The sequence below is a fragment of the Schistocerca serialis genome, chromosome 1, assembly GCF_023864345.2.
Source record: "Schistocerca serialis cubense isolate TAMUIC-IGC-003099 chromosome 1, iqSchSeri2.2, whole genome shotgun sequence".
Lineage (NCBI taxonomy): Eukaryota > Metazoa > Arthropoda > Insecta > Orthoptera > Acrididae > Schistocerca > Schistocerca serialis.
The window spans coordinates 784,515,668-784,529,950 of record NC_064638.1 but is presented as its reverse complement, the minus strand read 5'-3'; the positions used below and the strand labels follow the sequence as shown (position 1 = coordinate 784,529,950).

Below are 14,283 nucleotides of genomic sequence, written 5' to 3'. Positions count from 1 at the left end.
AATGGACCAAGGAAAAAACGACTGTCTATATACTGTTGTATAAGCTCTGATTCCTCTTATTTTGTCTTCATGTGCTTCTGCAAGATATATACTGGTGACAGTCCATGCAGTGCTATGATTTTTTTACTAATTTATTTTCCATTATGTATCAGCATGTATTTGGTAGGGAGTTAGATCCAGTGATTATTAGTTACGTATAGACACTTTAATTAAAAAAAAGAAAAATGTTGCACACCATGAAGGAATTATCTAACGGGGATGGAAATCAGTAGATGTGATGTACATGTATAGACAAACAAATGATCATAATTTCAGAAAAATTAGATGAGTTATTCAAGAGAAAGAGGTTCACAAACTGAGCAAGCCAGTAATACATTGGTCTACCACTTGTTCTTTTACAAGTTGTTATTCATCTTGGCATTGACTGACAGAATGGTCCTCCTGAGGGATATCATGCCAAATTTTGTCCATTTGGTATGTTAGATCAGCAAACTGCTGACCTGATTGGAGGGCCCTGCTGCTAATGCTCCAAATTTTCTCAGCCTGGAAGAGATCCAGTGACCTCACTGGTAAAGTTGGGGTTTGATGAGCAGGAAGACAAACAGTAGAAACTCTTCCCATGTGCACGTGGACATTATCTTGCTGGAATGAAAGACTAGGATGGATTGCCATGAATAGCAACAAAACACAGCTTAGAATATCTTTGATGTACTGCTGTGCTGTAAGGGTGCCACAGATAATAGTAAAGGAGTCCTGCTATGAAAAGAAATGGCACCCCAGACCATCACTCCTGGTTTTGGGCCTTGTAGCAGGTGACAGTCAAGTTGGTATCCCACCAATGTCTGCTGCACCTCCAGACTTGTCTTCAGCCTGGAACCTCATTGATTGGAGTAGAATTATCTGCAGTGATGAGCACTGCTTTCAATTGAGCCCTGATGACCAGTGAAGACATGTCTGAAGATGCCCCAGACAGCAGTGGAATACCAACCTGACTGTCGTCTGCCATACGGCTCAATAACCAGGAGTGATGGTCTGAGGTGCCATTTCTTTTCATAGCAAGACCCCTTCTGTTGTCACCTATCACGCCCTTAAGCACAGAGGTACATTGACAAGATTCTATGCTCCATTTTGTTGGCCTTCATTGCAAGCCATCCTGGGATTACATTTCAGCAACATAATGCCCACCCATACACAGGGACAGTTTCTGCTGCTTGTCTCCATGCTTGCCAAACTCTACCTTGGCCACCAAGGCCAAGGTCTCCCCACATGAGAACATTTGGAACATTATGAGTAGGGCCCTGCAATCATCCTGAGATTTTGATGTTCTTACACACCAATTGGAAAGAATTTGTTATGATACCCCTCTCAGGAGGACATCTAACAACTCTGTGAATCAATATCAAGCTGAGTAACTGCTTGTATAAGGGCCACATATGGACCAAGGGGTTATTGACTTGCTCAGTTTGTGAAGCTCTTTCTCCTTAATAAATCATCCAGTTTTTCTGAAACTGTAATCAGTTGTTTGTCTGTACATCTCTCGCTTTCCATCGTTTTTAGAAAATTCCTTCAGGATACATCATTTTTTCTTACAGTGCAATAGAAAGATAATTTTCATAAAACTACAGAACTTGTTTGAAGAATGGGAACATTCAACCAATGCACACTTAAAGTGTAGGAGTAGGACAACATTTGAATTAATTATCCTGACTCTCATGAGATTGACAAATGGTGTGCCTTATGTTTAATGGCATTGACCAATGGATGAACTGATAGTACTAGTTTATTTTCATCAATGTTAATTTATTTTGAATACATTCATGTCATTTTCATAATATCTGAGTAATATCTGATATGGCTCTGTCAGAATATCTCCTTCTGTATGTATAAGGCTTTGAATGCTATACCCACTAACAGATATTAATGTAATTCCTTCAATATGTTTTGAGCCTTCCTATATCAGAGTACACAAAGCACTATTAACTATTAGCAATGCAGGATCTAAAATTGGTCTCTTATTTGCAGGAAACTATACATGAACATGAGACAACATTAACTGCAGGATGCCCAAGGGACTTAATTGATTCTTTTCTTCTGGAAAAAGAAGAAGATAAAAACAAAGCAACTTCATCATTCACAGGTTACAACATATGGCATTCTATGTTTAAAAAAACCACTTCAACACTTTAAGTATAGCTATCTCTAGAGCTCAGTTCAATTTCATTCTTATCACGTAGCACAAGGCCATTTCCAGCATCTATATTCATGTGGTAAAAATAATAGTAATGGAGAATATTTAAGGGTTAGTAAGAAAACAAAAGTGAGAAAATAACATGCTAAAATAGTAATCTTGTCAGGTGTAGTCCTCAACAACCAGTCTTTCCAACTCATCCCATCCAGTAAGTCTCCCGTGACCTGGGACTCTGGGCAACTTTTACAAACCCTCCCCATCTCCTAGATCTCATGAGTCTTCCTCCTCCACACCTCCCCCTTCCCCTTCAGCCCCTCTGCCAGAAGGAGCAACGGGCTTCAAAAGCTTGCAAATTAAAATACTTTTATGAGTGTGATCTGCTGCCTCAGTTTGATGAGTAGACTTTTTATCTATCCAGTGAAATTAAAAAAACTGATTAAGTAGATTATTTTCAAACTACTTGTTCTTACAGAATTCATCAAAACAATACAAAGATTTTCTGAATTAAAATTTTCAGCTTGACAAGATACAATGTATAAAACCACTTACATAAATTATTTTTTTAATTTAACTTTTATATAGAACTTCTCAAAACTGAGATGATCAATAATCAATAATAAAGGTTCTCATTTTAAAAAGAACACACACTCACATGCTATAACTCACTTATGAATAACCAATTTCAATTAGAATAGAATATTTACTCCCCCTTAAACACAATTACATACAATCACAGTTGCGATAAAAAATTTATACAAATATATAGTTACTACATTAAGGTATTCTTACAGGGATCCTTGCCATATTATGTTTTGGCTTTTATGTAAGTTATTACTTTAGTAAAGTACATTGTTATGAATAGAGATGTGGAAATGGATTAATAGTTGCTTGAATAATTGGAAAAATTGATTGAAAAGAATAGTCGAGTGAAAATTTTGAAGGCAATTTATGAATCTGTGCACAATCTTGGGTGAACTTCGACTGATACAAATATCAACAATCCTTTAATATCATTACATTCAAGGTCAATAAACATAATTTACATTATGTACTACTGCTTCCAGTAGTATGTGGTACCAAATAATCGCCGCAACGTTTGAAACTATCAATTTGTCACACAAAACACAATATTTTTAGTATAAGTACATGAAATTCAATAGGTGCCTATGAAGTCTAAGTCATTACCTTCACATTAATTCCATTGTGTTTAGTCTTGAGTGTGACAATGTCAACACAGGTATGATATATATGGTGTGAATTATTCTTGCCTGCACCGAACCTCTTGATGCAGGGTCTCAGCGGCAAGTGAAATGATGAACAGATACTCATAACAGTGCAAATAAATATTCCTTTTCTAATAGCTTTTTATAATACTTTTAATGAACAGTTAAAATACACTTTTAAAAAATGCTGGTATGATGGATCCAAGCATATGTCCACATGTTACCACTTTGCAAAACAAAAGGGTGAAGACACATGAATTAATAAACTGATGAGCATATTTCTTACTTTGTTTCATACAGATATTCAACAATGTATCAAAACACGAAAATTTAATAGTCATGGGTGACTGGAATTCGAGTGTAGGAAAAGGGAGAGAAGGAAACATAGTAGGTGAATATGGATTGGGGGACAGAAATGAAAGAGGAAGCCGCCTGGTAGAATTTTGCACAGAGCACAACATAATCATAGCTAACACTTGGTTTAAGAATCATGAAAGAAGGTTGTATACATGGAAGAACCCTGGAGATACTAAAAGGTATCAGATAGATTATATAATGGTAAGACAGAGATTTAGGAACCAGGTTTTAAATTGTAAGACATTTCCAGGGGCAGATGTGGACTCTGACCACAATCTATTGGTTATGACCTGTAGATTAAAACTGAAGAAACTGCAAAAAGGTGGGAATTTAAGGAGATGGGACCTGGATAAACTAAAAGAACCAGAGGTTGTACAGAGATTCAGGGAGAGCATAAGGGAGCAATTGACAGGAATGGGGGAAATAAATACAGTAGAAGAAGAATGGGTAGCTTTGAGGGATGAAGTAGTGAAGGCAGCAGAGGATCAAGTAGGTAAAAAGACGAGGGCTAGTAGAAATCCTTGGGTAACAGAAGAAATATTGAATTTAATTGATGAAAGGAGAAAATATAAAAATGCAGTAAGTGAAACAGGCAAAAAGGAATACAAACGTCTCAAAAATGAGATCGACAGGAAGTGCAAAATGGCTAAGCAGGGATGGCTAGAGGACAAATGTAAGGATGTAGAGGCCTATCTCACTAGGGGTAAGATAGATACCGCCTACAGGAAAATTAAAGAGACCTTTGGAGATAAGAGAATGACTTGTATGAATATCAAGAGCTCAGATGGAAACCCAGTTCTAAGCAAAGAAGGGAAAGCAGAAAGGTGGAAGGAGTATATAGAGGGTCTATACAAGGGCGATGTACTTGAGGACAATATTATGGAAATGGAAGAGGATGTAGATGAAGATGAAATGGGAGATACGATACTGCGTGAAGAGTTTGACAGAGCACTGAAAGACCTGAGTCGAAACAAGGCCCCCGGAGTAGACAATATTCCATTGGAACTACTGACGGCCGTGGGAGAGCCAGTCCTGACAAAACTCTACCATTTGGTGAGCAAGATGTATGAAACAGGCGAAATACCCTCAGACTTCAAGAAGAATATAATAATTCCAATCCCAAAGAAAGCAGGTGTTGACAGATGTGAAAATTACCGAACTATCAGCTTAATAAGTCACAGCTGCAAAATACTAACACGAATTCTTTACAGACGAATGGAAAAACTAGTAGAAGCCAACCTCGGGGAAGATCAGTTTGGATTCCGTAGAAACACTGGAACACGTGAGGCAATACTGACCTTACGACTTATCTTAGAAGAAAGATTAAGGAAAGGCAAACCTATGTTTCTAGCATTTGTAGACTTAGAGAAAGCTTTTGACAATGTTGACTGGAATACTCTCTTTCAAATTCTAAAGGTGGCAGGGGTAAAATACAGGGAGCGAAAGGCTATTTACAATTTGTACAGAAACCAGATGGCAGTTATAAGAGTCGAGGGACATGAAAGGGAAGCAGTGGTTGGGAAGGGAGTAAGACAGGGTTGTAGCCTCTCCCCGATGTTGTTCAATCTGTATATTGAGCAAGCAGTAAAGGAAACAAAAGAAAAATTCGGAGTAGGTATTAAAATTCATGGAGAAGAAATAAAAACTTTGAGGTTCGCCGATGACATTGTAATTCTGTCAGAGACAGCAAAGGACTTGGAAGAGCAGTTGAATGGAATGGACAGTGTCTTGAAAGGAGGATATAAGATGAACATCAACAAAAGCAAAACAAGGATAATGGAATGTAGTCTAATTAAGTCAGGTGATGCTGAGGAAATTAGATTAGGAAATGAGGCACTTAAAGTAGTAAAGGAGTTTTGCTATTTGGGGAGCAAAATAACTGATGATGGTCGAAGTAGAGAGGATATAAAATGTAGGCTGGCAATGGCAAGGAAAGCGTTTCTGAAGAAGAGAAATTTGTTAACATCCAGTATTGATTTAAGTGTCGGGAAGTCATTTCTGAAAGTATTCGTTTGGAGTGTAGCCATGTATGGAAGTGAAACATGGACGATAAATAGTTTGGACAAGAAGAGAATAGAAGCTTTCGAAATGTGGTGCTACAGAAGAATGCTGAAGATTAGATGGGTAGATCACATAACTAATGAGGAAGTATTGAATAGGATTGGGGAGAAGATAAGTTTGTGGCACAACTTGACCAGAAGAAGGGATCGGTTGGTAGGACATGTTCTGAGGCATCAAGGGATCACCAATTTAGTATTGGAGGGCAGCGTGGAGGGTAAAAATCGTAGAGGGAGACCAAGAGATGAATACACTAAGCAGATTCAGAAGGATGTAGGTTGCAGTAGGTACTGGGAGATGAAAAAGCTTGCACAGGATAGAGTAGCATGGAGAGCTGCATCAAACCAGTCTCAGGACTGAAGACCACAACAACAACAAACATCAAAACACTATCCTTGCCACAAAACAACTCGTTAATTTTGCTTTGGCAGTGCCTTTGGTTTAAGCTCATTCTGTTTACATATAGCTTATGTATAAGAAAAGGAAAGAAAGAGAAATATTATGATTCAATACAATTGCCCCAGCCCCTGTGCACTGACATCATATGGAGGTGCACAGTGGCTGAGATTATTTCCCAGTTTATAAAGTTAGTACTACAACCATAAAGACAATTTTAAATATACAATTTAAGAATGAATTTTCGTTTTCAATTACAGATGAACAGTTACTATCTGTATGTCTTGATTTGTTCATGGCTGGCTCTGAAACAACAAGCAACACTCTCAGTTTTGCTATTTTATACATGATGAGATATCCAGAAATACAACAAAAAGTGCAAGCAGAACTTGACTCTGTTGTTGGAAGGACCAGACTGCCATCTCTTGCTGATCGCTCAATGTAAGTTGGAAAAATTATACACCTGTTGCAAGCATAAACAAAACACAGTCAAGCATCTAGAAAGGACTAACAGAACTATGTTACTGTTCAATATTAGTAGTTTTATTTCATAAAACATACTACAATGCTATGGTTGCAACATCCTTTGTCAGACAGTTAAGATGAAATATTTATCCAAAGTGGTAAAATTCCTTAATCGAATAGCTACATGTCTCACACAAAGTTCTATAGAACTTGGTGTGTAGGAGGCTGAGTGGAGGTACAGTATTTTGTCAGTATATGAAAATAGTAATAGCATGATAAAAAATACATGTATGTATGTTATACACATTCACGCTGTTATACAAAATTAATAAAACAGAAGGATAAAATTATACACTCCTGGAAATGGAAAAAAGAACACATTGACACCGGTGTGTCAGACCCACCATACTTGCTCCGGACACTGCGAGAGGGCTGTACAAGCAATGATCACACGCACGGCACAGCGGACACACCAGGAACCGCGGTGTTGGCCGTCGAATGGCGCTAGCTGCGCAGCATTTGTGCACCGCCGCCGTCAGTGTCAGCCAGTTTGCCGTGGCATACGGAGCTCCATCGCAATCTTTAACACTGGTAGCATGCCGCGACAGCGTGGACGTGAACCGTATGTGCAGTTGACGGACTTTGAGCGAGGGCGTATAGTGGGCATGCGGGAGGCCGGGTGGACGTACCGCCGAATTGCTCAACACGTGGGGAGTGAGGTCTCCACAGTACATCGATGTTGTCGCCAGTGATCGGCGGAAGGTGCACGTGCCCGTCGACCTGGGACCGGACCGCAGCGACGCACGTATGCATGCCAAGACCGTAGGATCCTACGCAGTGCCGTAGGGGACCGCACCGCCACTTCCCAGCAAATTAGGGACACTGTTGCTCCTGGGGTATCGGCGAGGACCATTCGCAACCGTCTCCATGAAGCTGGGCTACGGTCCCGCACACCGTTAGGCCGTCTTCCGCTCACGCCCCAACATCGTGCAGCCCGCCTCCAGTGGTGTCGCGACAGGCGTGAATGGAGGGACGAATGGAGACGTGTCGTCTTCAGCGATGAGAGTCGCTTCTGCCTTGGTGCCAATGATGGTCGTATGCGTGTTTGGCGCCGTGCAGGTGAGCGCCACAATCAGGACTGCATACGACCGAGGCACACAGGGCCAACACCCGGCATCATGGTGTGGGGAGCGATCTCCTACACTGGCCGTACACCACTGGTGATCGTCGAGGGGACACTGAATAGTGCACGGTACATCCAAACCGTCATCGAACCCATCGTTCTACCATTCCTAGACCGGCAAGGGAACTTGCTGTTCCAACAGGACAATGCACGTCCGCATGTATCCCGTGCCACCCAACGTGGTCTAGAAGGTGTAAGTCAACTACCCTGGCCAGCAAGATCTCCGGATCTGTCCCCCATTTAGCATGTTTGGGACTGGATGAAGCGTCGTCTCACGTGGTCTGCACGTCCAGCACGAACGCTGGTCCAACTGAGGCGCCAGGTGGAAATGGCATGGCAAGCCGTTCCACAGGACTACATCCAGCATCTCTAGGATCGTCTCCATGGGAGAATAGCAGCCTGCATTGCTGCGAAAGGTGGATATACACTGTACTAGTGCCGACATTGTGCATGCTCTGTTGTCTGTGTCGATGTGCCTGTGGTTCTGTCAGTGTGATCATGTGATGTATCTGACCCCAGGAATGTGTCAATAAAGTTTCCCCTTCCTGGGACAATGAATTCACGGTGTTCTTATTTCAATTTCCAGGAGTGTATTTCAATTAATTTGATTTTGCATGAACCACTGATGCACATGCTTGAAAACAATGAAGATCAAAACTAATATAGTAAGAAAAGTTCTGGTATAATGTAAATAATTTAAAATCAAAAGAGATCACTCTCTAGACAGTAGAAGTACTGAGTCATTGACAGGTCCACAAAATGCTGCTTTAATCTGGGGTGATACTAAGTGATGAGTGGTGTGGTCATCCGTAACTGGTTCACGAGTATGATGGGAGAATTAGGGATGTGTGCGGATAAGGCTTGGAAAATCTGTTTGCAGACAAGGTATGTGAGGTAGTACCTGTCTGTGATTGCCTCTGTGAAACCTTCAGCATACTGGACAAGGGAATTCTTGTTACTGCAGATATGCCACCTGTGGGCGGGCAGGCTAAACCAGTTCAATTCTTTGGTATGTAAAGGATGACAGCTGTTGACATGCAGGTGGTTGGCAGGCTTGATACAAATGGAGGTATGAGTGGTGCCATTGGAGAGGTGGAAGTGAAATACCAGGAAAGCGGCTTTTTGCGCTGAGGAGGACTAGTTGAAGTGGATGGGAGAGTGGGTGTAAAGTTATGGAGGAATGGGGTAGTACATCTTGACCCTGAGTTCTGATCATGACAATATCATCAATGAAACTGAACCACACAAAAGGGTGCTGTTTTGGGAGGCTGGGAATGCTTCCTCTAGATGACCCATAAACAGATTGGCGTAGGAGGGTGTCATTCAGGTGACTATGGCCTTGTCACAGATTTCTTTATACACTCCTGGAAATTGAAATAAGAACACCGTGAATTCATTGTCCCAGGAAGGGGAAACTTTATTGACACATTCCTGGGGTCAGATACATCACATGATCACACTGACAGAACCACAGGCACATAGACACAGGCAACAGAGCATGCACAATGTTGGCACTAGTACAGTGTATATCCACCTTTCGCAGCAATGCAGGCTGCTATTCTCCCATGGAGACGATCGTAGAGATGCTGGGTGTAGTCCTGTGGAACGGCTTGCCATGCCATTTCCACCTGGCGCCTCAGTTGGACCAGCGTTCGTGCTGGACGTGCAGACCACGTGAGACGACGCTTCATCCAGTCCCAAACATGCTCAGTGGGGGACAGATCTGGAGATCTTGCTGGCCAGGGTAGTTGACTTACACCTTCTAGAGCACGTTGGGTGGCACGGGATACATGCGGACGTGCATTGTCCTGTTGGAACAGCAAGTTCCCTTGCCGGTCTAGGAATGGTAGAACGATGGGTTCGATGACGGTTTGGATGTACCGTGCACTATTCAGTGTCCCCTCGACGATCACCAGTGGTGTACGGCCAGTGTAGGAGATCGCTCCCCACACCATGATGCCGGGTGTTGGCCCTGTGTGCCTCGGTCGTATGCAGTCCTGATTGTGGCGCTCACCTGCACGGCGCCAAACACGCATACGACCATCATTGGCACCAAGGCAGAAGCGACTCTCATCGCTGAAGACGACACGTCTCCATTCGTCCCTCCATTCACGCCTGTCACGACACCACTGGAGGCGGGCTGCATGATGTTGGGGCATGAGCGGAAGACGGCCTAACGGTGTGCGGGACCGTAGCCCAGCTTCATGGAGATGGTTGCGAATGGTCCTCGCTGATACCCCAGGAGCAACAGTGTCCCTAATTTGCTGGGAAGTGGCAGTGCGGTCCCCTACGGCACTGCGTAGGATCCTACGGTCTTGGCGTGCATCCGTGCGTCGCTGCGGTCCGGTCCCAGGTCGATGGGCACGTGCACCTTCTGCCGACCACTGGCGACAACATCGATGTACTGTGGAGACCTCACGCCCCACGTGTTGAGCAATTCGGCGGTACGTCCACCCGGCCTCCCGCATGCCCACTATACGCCCTCGCTCAAAGTCCGTCAACTGCACATACGGTTCACGTCCACGCTGTCGCGGCATGCTACCAGTGTTAAAGACTGCGATGGAGCTCCGTATGCCACGGCAAACTGGCTGACACTGACGGCGGCGGTGCACAAATGCTGCGCAGCTAGTGCCATTCGACGGCCAACACCGCGGTTCCTGGTGTGTCCGCTGTGCCGTGCGTGTGATCATTGCTTGTACAGCCCTCTTGCAGTGTCCGGAGCAAGTATGGTGGGTCTGACACACTGGTGTCAATGTGTTCTTTTTTCCATTTCCAGGAGTGTATTTCTTTCTGTCAAATGAGAAGCAGTTTTATGTGGGGATATAATTGGTAATCTGCATAAGGAACGAAGTAGTGGGTTAGGAATCAGAAGGATGTTGGGAGAGGCAGTGTTTGGTAGCAGCAAGGTCATGGGCATGAGGGATGTCAGCGTGTAGGGAGGAGCTGTCAACAGTGACAAGTAGGGATCTAGGCAGCAATGACACGTAGATGATCAAGAATTGGTGAAGGAAGTGTTATGTGTCTCTGATATGAGAGCACATAAACAGCAACAATGGGGCTTCCAGGATTGTTGGGTTTATAGAATTTGGAAAGCATGTAGAGGATGAGTGTGATAGGGGTCATTCAGGTGAGGAGGGAGGTGAAATTGGGAGAAATTCTGAGATGGGCTAAGGATTTGAGTAAAGGCTGGAGGTTGCGTTGTGCTTCTAACAAAGGGAAGACCTCAGACACGGCCAACCGATTCAGCTCAAATTTGGCAGGTCACTTGTGTACAATCAAAAACTAGGGACTCTAAGATATTTTGGGTCAACACCCCCATAATTTTGAGAAAATCACCCCTAAAGATTATAATGAGCAATCGACTCAAAACTGGAGTGATCGATAGATAATTGTACACAGAGCATTTTTCATCATCAGGTATGGGGTCCACAAATGCAAACTTTTCCAGAAATTGAGGAAAGAAACTTTTACAACTGCTGCTTTGTATCCACATGGTAAACGCTTTTCACCGACAACACCAACAGCGCTGATAGTGCAATGGCCAAGGTAACTGGCTGGGAATTGGAAAACCCAGGTTCGAATCTCAAAGAAACCTAGCAGATGTTATTCTTTTCATTTGTATTTTTCCATATCTCAGTTGATAGGGATGGGAGGTTTAATAAGGTAAGTAAATCAATAAGGGATGATAATAATAAGATAGGCAAAATAATTATTCAAACGCTGTGAGTTAGTGAAGTATTAAACTTTTAAGCCTTGTCACATTATAACAACTCTGCGTTAGAGTGCTGCGAATTCCTCATGAGGTATCACAGATAGCCAACTGTGCGACACTTGTTTACAGTGAGGCATGGGACAGAATCCACGTGGGGAGAGTTATGTTGTCCCAGTTGCCTTTTCGTCATATCATAGTTGTGAACCTGGAAGAGAAATGTGTCCAGCATGAGCCTTACAGAAGTCAATCAGAAAGAGTTGTTTTCCATCATTAGGCTGTCATGAACCTCACAGATACATGTAGTGATTTTTCCATCATTAATGCGCCCAATGAAGGACGTTTTGTGAATGAATACAGTGGTCTTCCACAAGTAACATATGACAAGTAACGTATGTTGTTTGTAGTAATTAACTCCTCTGTTTATCCCATAGTAACTAGTTATTGTTTGTTGTGTCATAGCTTTCAGGTGCATAATCTGAATAATGGAGGATGTACACCCTTTGACTAGTGCTGTAATATATAGTTGGGAGCCCGTCACAGACGATGGCAAGCGGGAAGTTACCAACGCTATGTTTTGGTTTGTAGAAGTGCTGCAAGACAGATGCATTATCAATGCACTACCAGAAGCAGGCAGTTCTGTTTCTTGGTGTTCCAGATTGATAGGAGTGGCTATCATCGAGCAATTTTTGGAGCTGATAAACGAAATAACTTTTGTTGATACTGAAGTACTTTACCATGAAGATGAAGCAGAAAGTGATTCAGTGGAAGATATCCCAACTAGTGAATCTAAAAATGGTCATAACACTTTGGAAATCTCCACATCACTGGGAATATGTGATTCATCTGTTCCCAATTAGAATTATGAACTGGTTATTAAGCGATTGAACTATGGAGCTATACTCCTTGAAGTAAAAGTAAAGGCAGTAGTGCTAGCCAGGAATCACCCAATTTGGAACTTACAAACACTGCAAAAGAATGGAGCAAGAACAGCCCTGAAAAGAAAGGACTTGAAATTGTGTGAAAGTGATATCACTGAAGGAGGGACAAGATACGACAAATACCAGGTGATAAATAAGTGGACATATGACCGATTTGTCGAATCACATTGTTGTAACGAGAATGTAACAACGAGAATACTTCAGGAATGGGCTGCAGGTGCAGCATTTCAATATATGGCCAACAAAGATTTTATGTTTGCTGCATCATTATCTTGGGCAAGAAATTTCAAATCAGAGTATAAAATTTGTCAATGGCACGTCACTAAATACATCTCTCATAAGGAGGTACAAAATATAGAAGATATACAGAAAGTGGCAGCTCTTTTCAGCATGCAAATGGCGTCACTTATGACCAGCTTTAATTGTGATTACGTGATCAACACTGATCAAACAGGATGTGAGTATTGGGTGAACATTCGATGTACATTATTGCATAAGGGAGAAAAACGAACCCTTGTTGCAGTTGGTAGTAAAAACAAACTAACACATTTGTACACGGTGCAATATGCCATCACAGCCTCTGGAAAAGTGTTGCCTAAGGTTTTCCTGTGTTTACAAGAAACGAATGTTACATTTGGTCCTCAGGTTATAGAAGAGGTCAATCGTTTAACTGACTGATTGAAAAATGTTTGCATTACATGCTCCAAATCCGGGAAACTGACGAATGCTATTTACAGAACATTTCTTGAGAATGCTTTAAAACCATACGTTTCTGATAAAAAGTTTTGTCTAATATTGGATTCTTGGAGTAGATGAATTAATACTACAATATATGACACAATGTTTATAGATGGCGAGGGTCAGCCGACATGCACAGTGAAAGTAATACCACCAAACTGCACACCTGTGTGCCAGCCATGTGATGTTTATTTCTATTGCCAGGTTAAAAACTTTATTTCCAGGCTTCACATTGCAGTGTGCTTCTGGAAACCCAGCAGGAATTGCACTCATTAGATGTTCTTGGTTCTGTGAGTATATTGTTTCAAATGTTTATATGACAGGTAACATTCATCTAGTTGTTCGAAGAAAAGTGAGGACACGTAACAGTGACTGAAAGAGCCATTGTAAAGTGACCTGGAGTAACATTTTAGTTGTTTACTATCCCAAGAGGTTTGAGAAATTTGTTTGCCTACCTTATTTTTATCATTTGTTATTGATTTACTTACCTTATTAACCCTTCTATCCCTACTAATTGAGATATGGAAAAATACAAACGAAAAGAAGAACATCCACTAGGGTTCTCCCATTTCCAGCCAGTTACCTTGGCCGTTGCGCTATCGGTGCTGTCGGCAAAAAGTGTTTACCATATGGATACAGAAGCGGAAGTTGTAAAAGTTTCTTACCTCGATTTCTGGAAAAGTAGGCATTTTTGTACCCCATACCTGATGATGAAAAATGCTCTATTTACAATTATCTATTGATCCTGCCCATTTTAAGTCAAATGCTTGTCATAACCTTTAGGGGTGAGTTTCTCAAAAACATGGGGGTATTGACCCAAAATATCTTAGATTCCTTCGTTTTAGGTTGTACACAAGCGACCTGCCAAATTTGACCATGTCTGAGGCCATGTCTGAGGCCTTCCCTTTGTAAGATAGGATCACTATAGCAGAGATTGTAGGTGGAAGAGTCAAGACAATTGGTGGAAGCCTTTTGTCAGATAGTTACTGAGATTCACGATGACAGTGTTGGAACCTTTGTTTGCA

General features: G+C 42.1%; 1 protein-coding gene across 1 annotated transcript in view; it reads left to right on the top strand.

The window, feature by feature from the left end:
- Nucleotides 1-14,283, top strand: part of LOC126483642 (methyl farnesoate epoxidase-like) — a 174,399-nt gene that overhangs the window by 116,076 nt on the left and 44,040 nt on the right. The window contains exons 5-6 of the mRNA XM_050106699.1: nucleotides 2,023-2,137; nucleotides 6,483-6,663. Coding sequence (XP_049962656.1) covers nucleotides 2,023-2,137; nucleotides 6,483-6,663 — 296 coding nt within the window. The remainder of the gene's footprint in view (nucleotides 1-2,022; nucleotides 2,138-6,482; nucleotides 6,664-14,283) is intronic.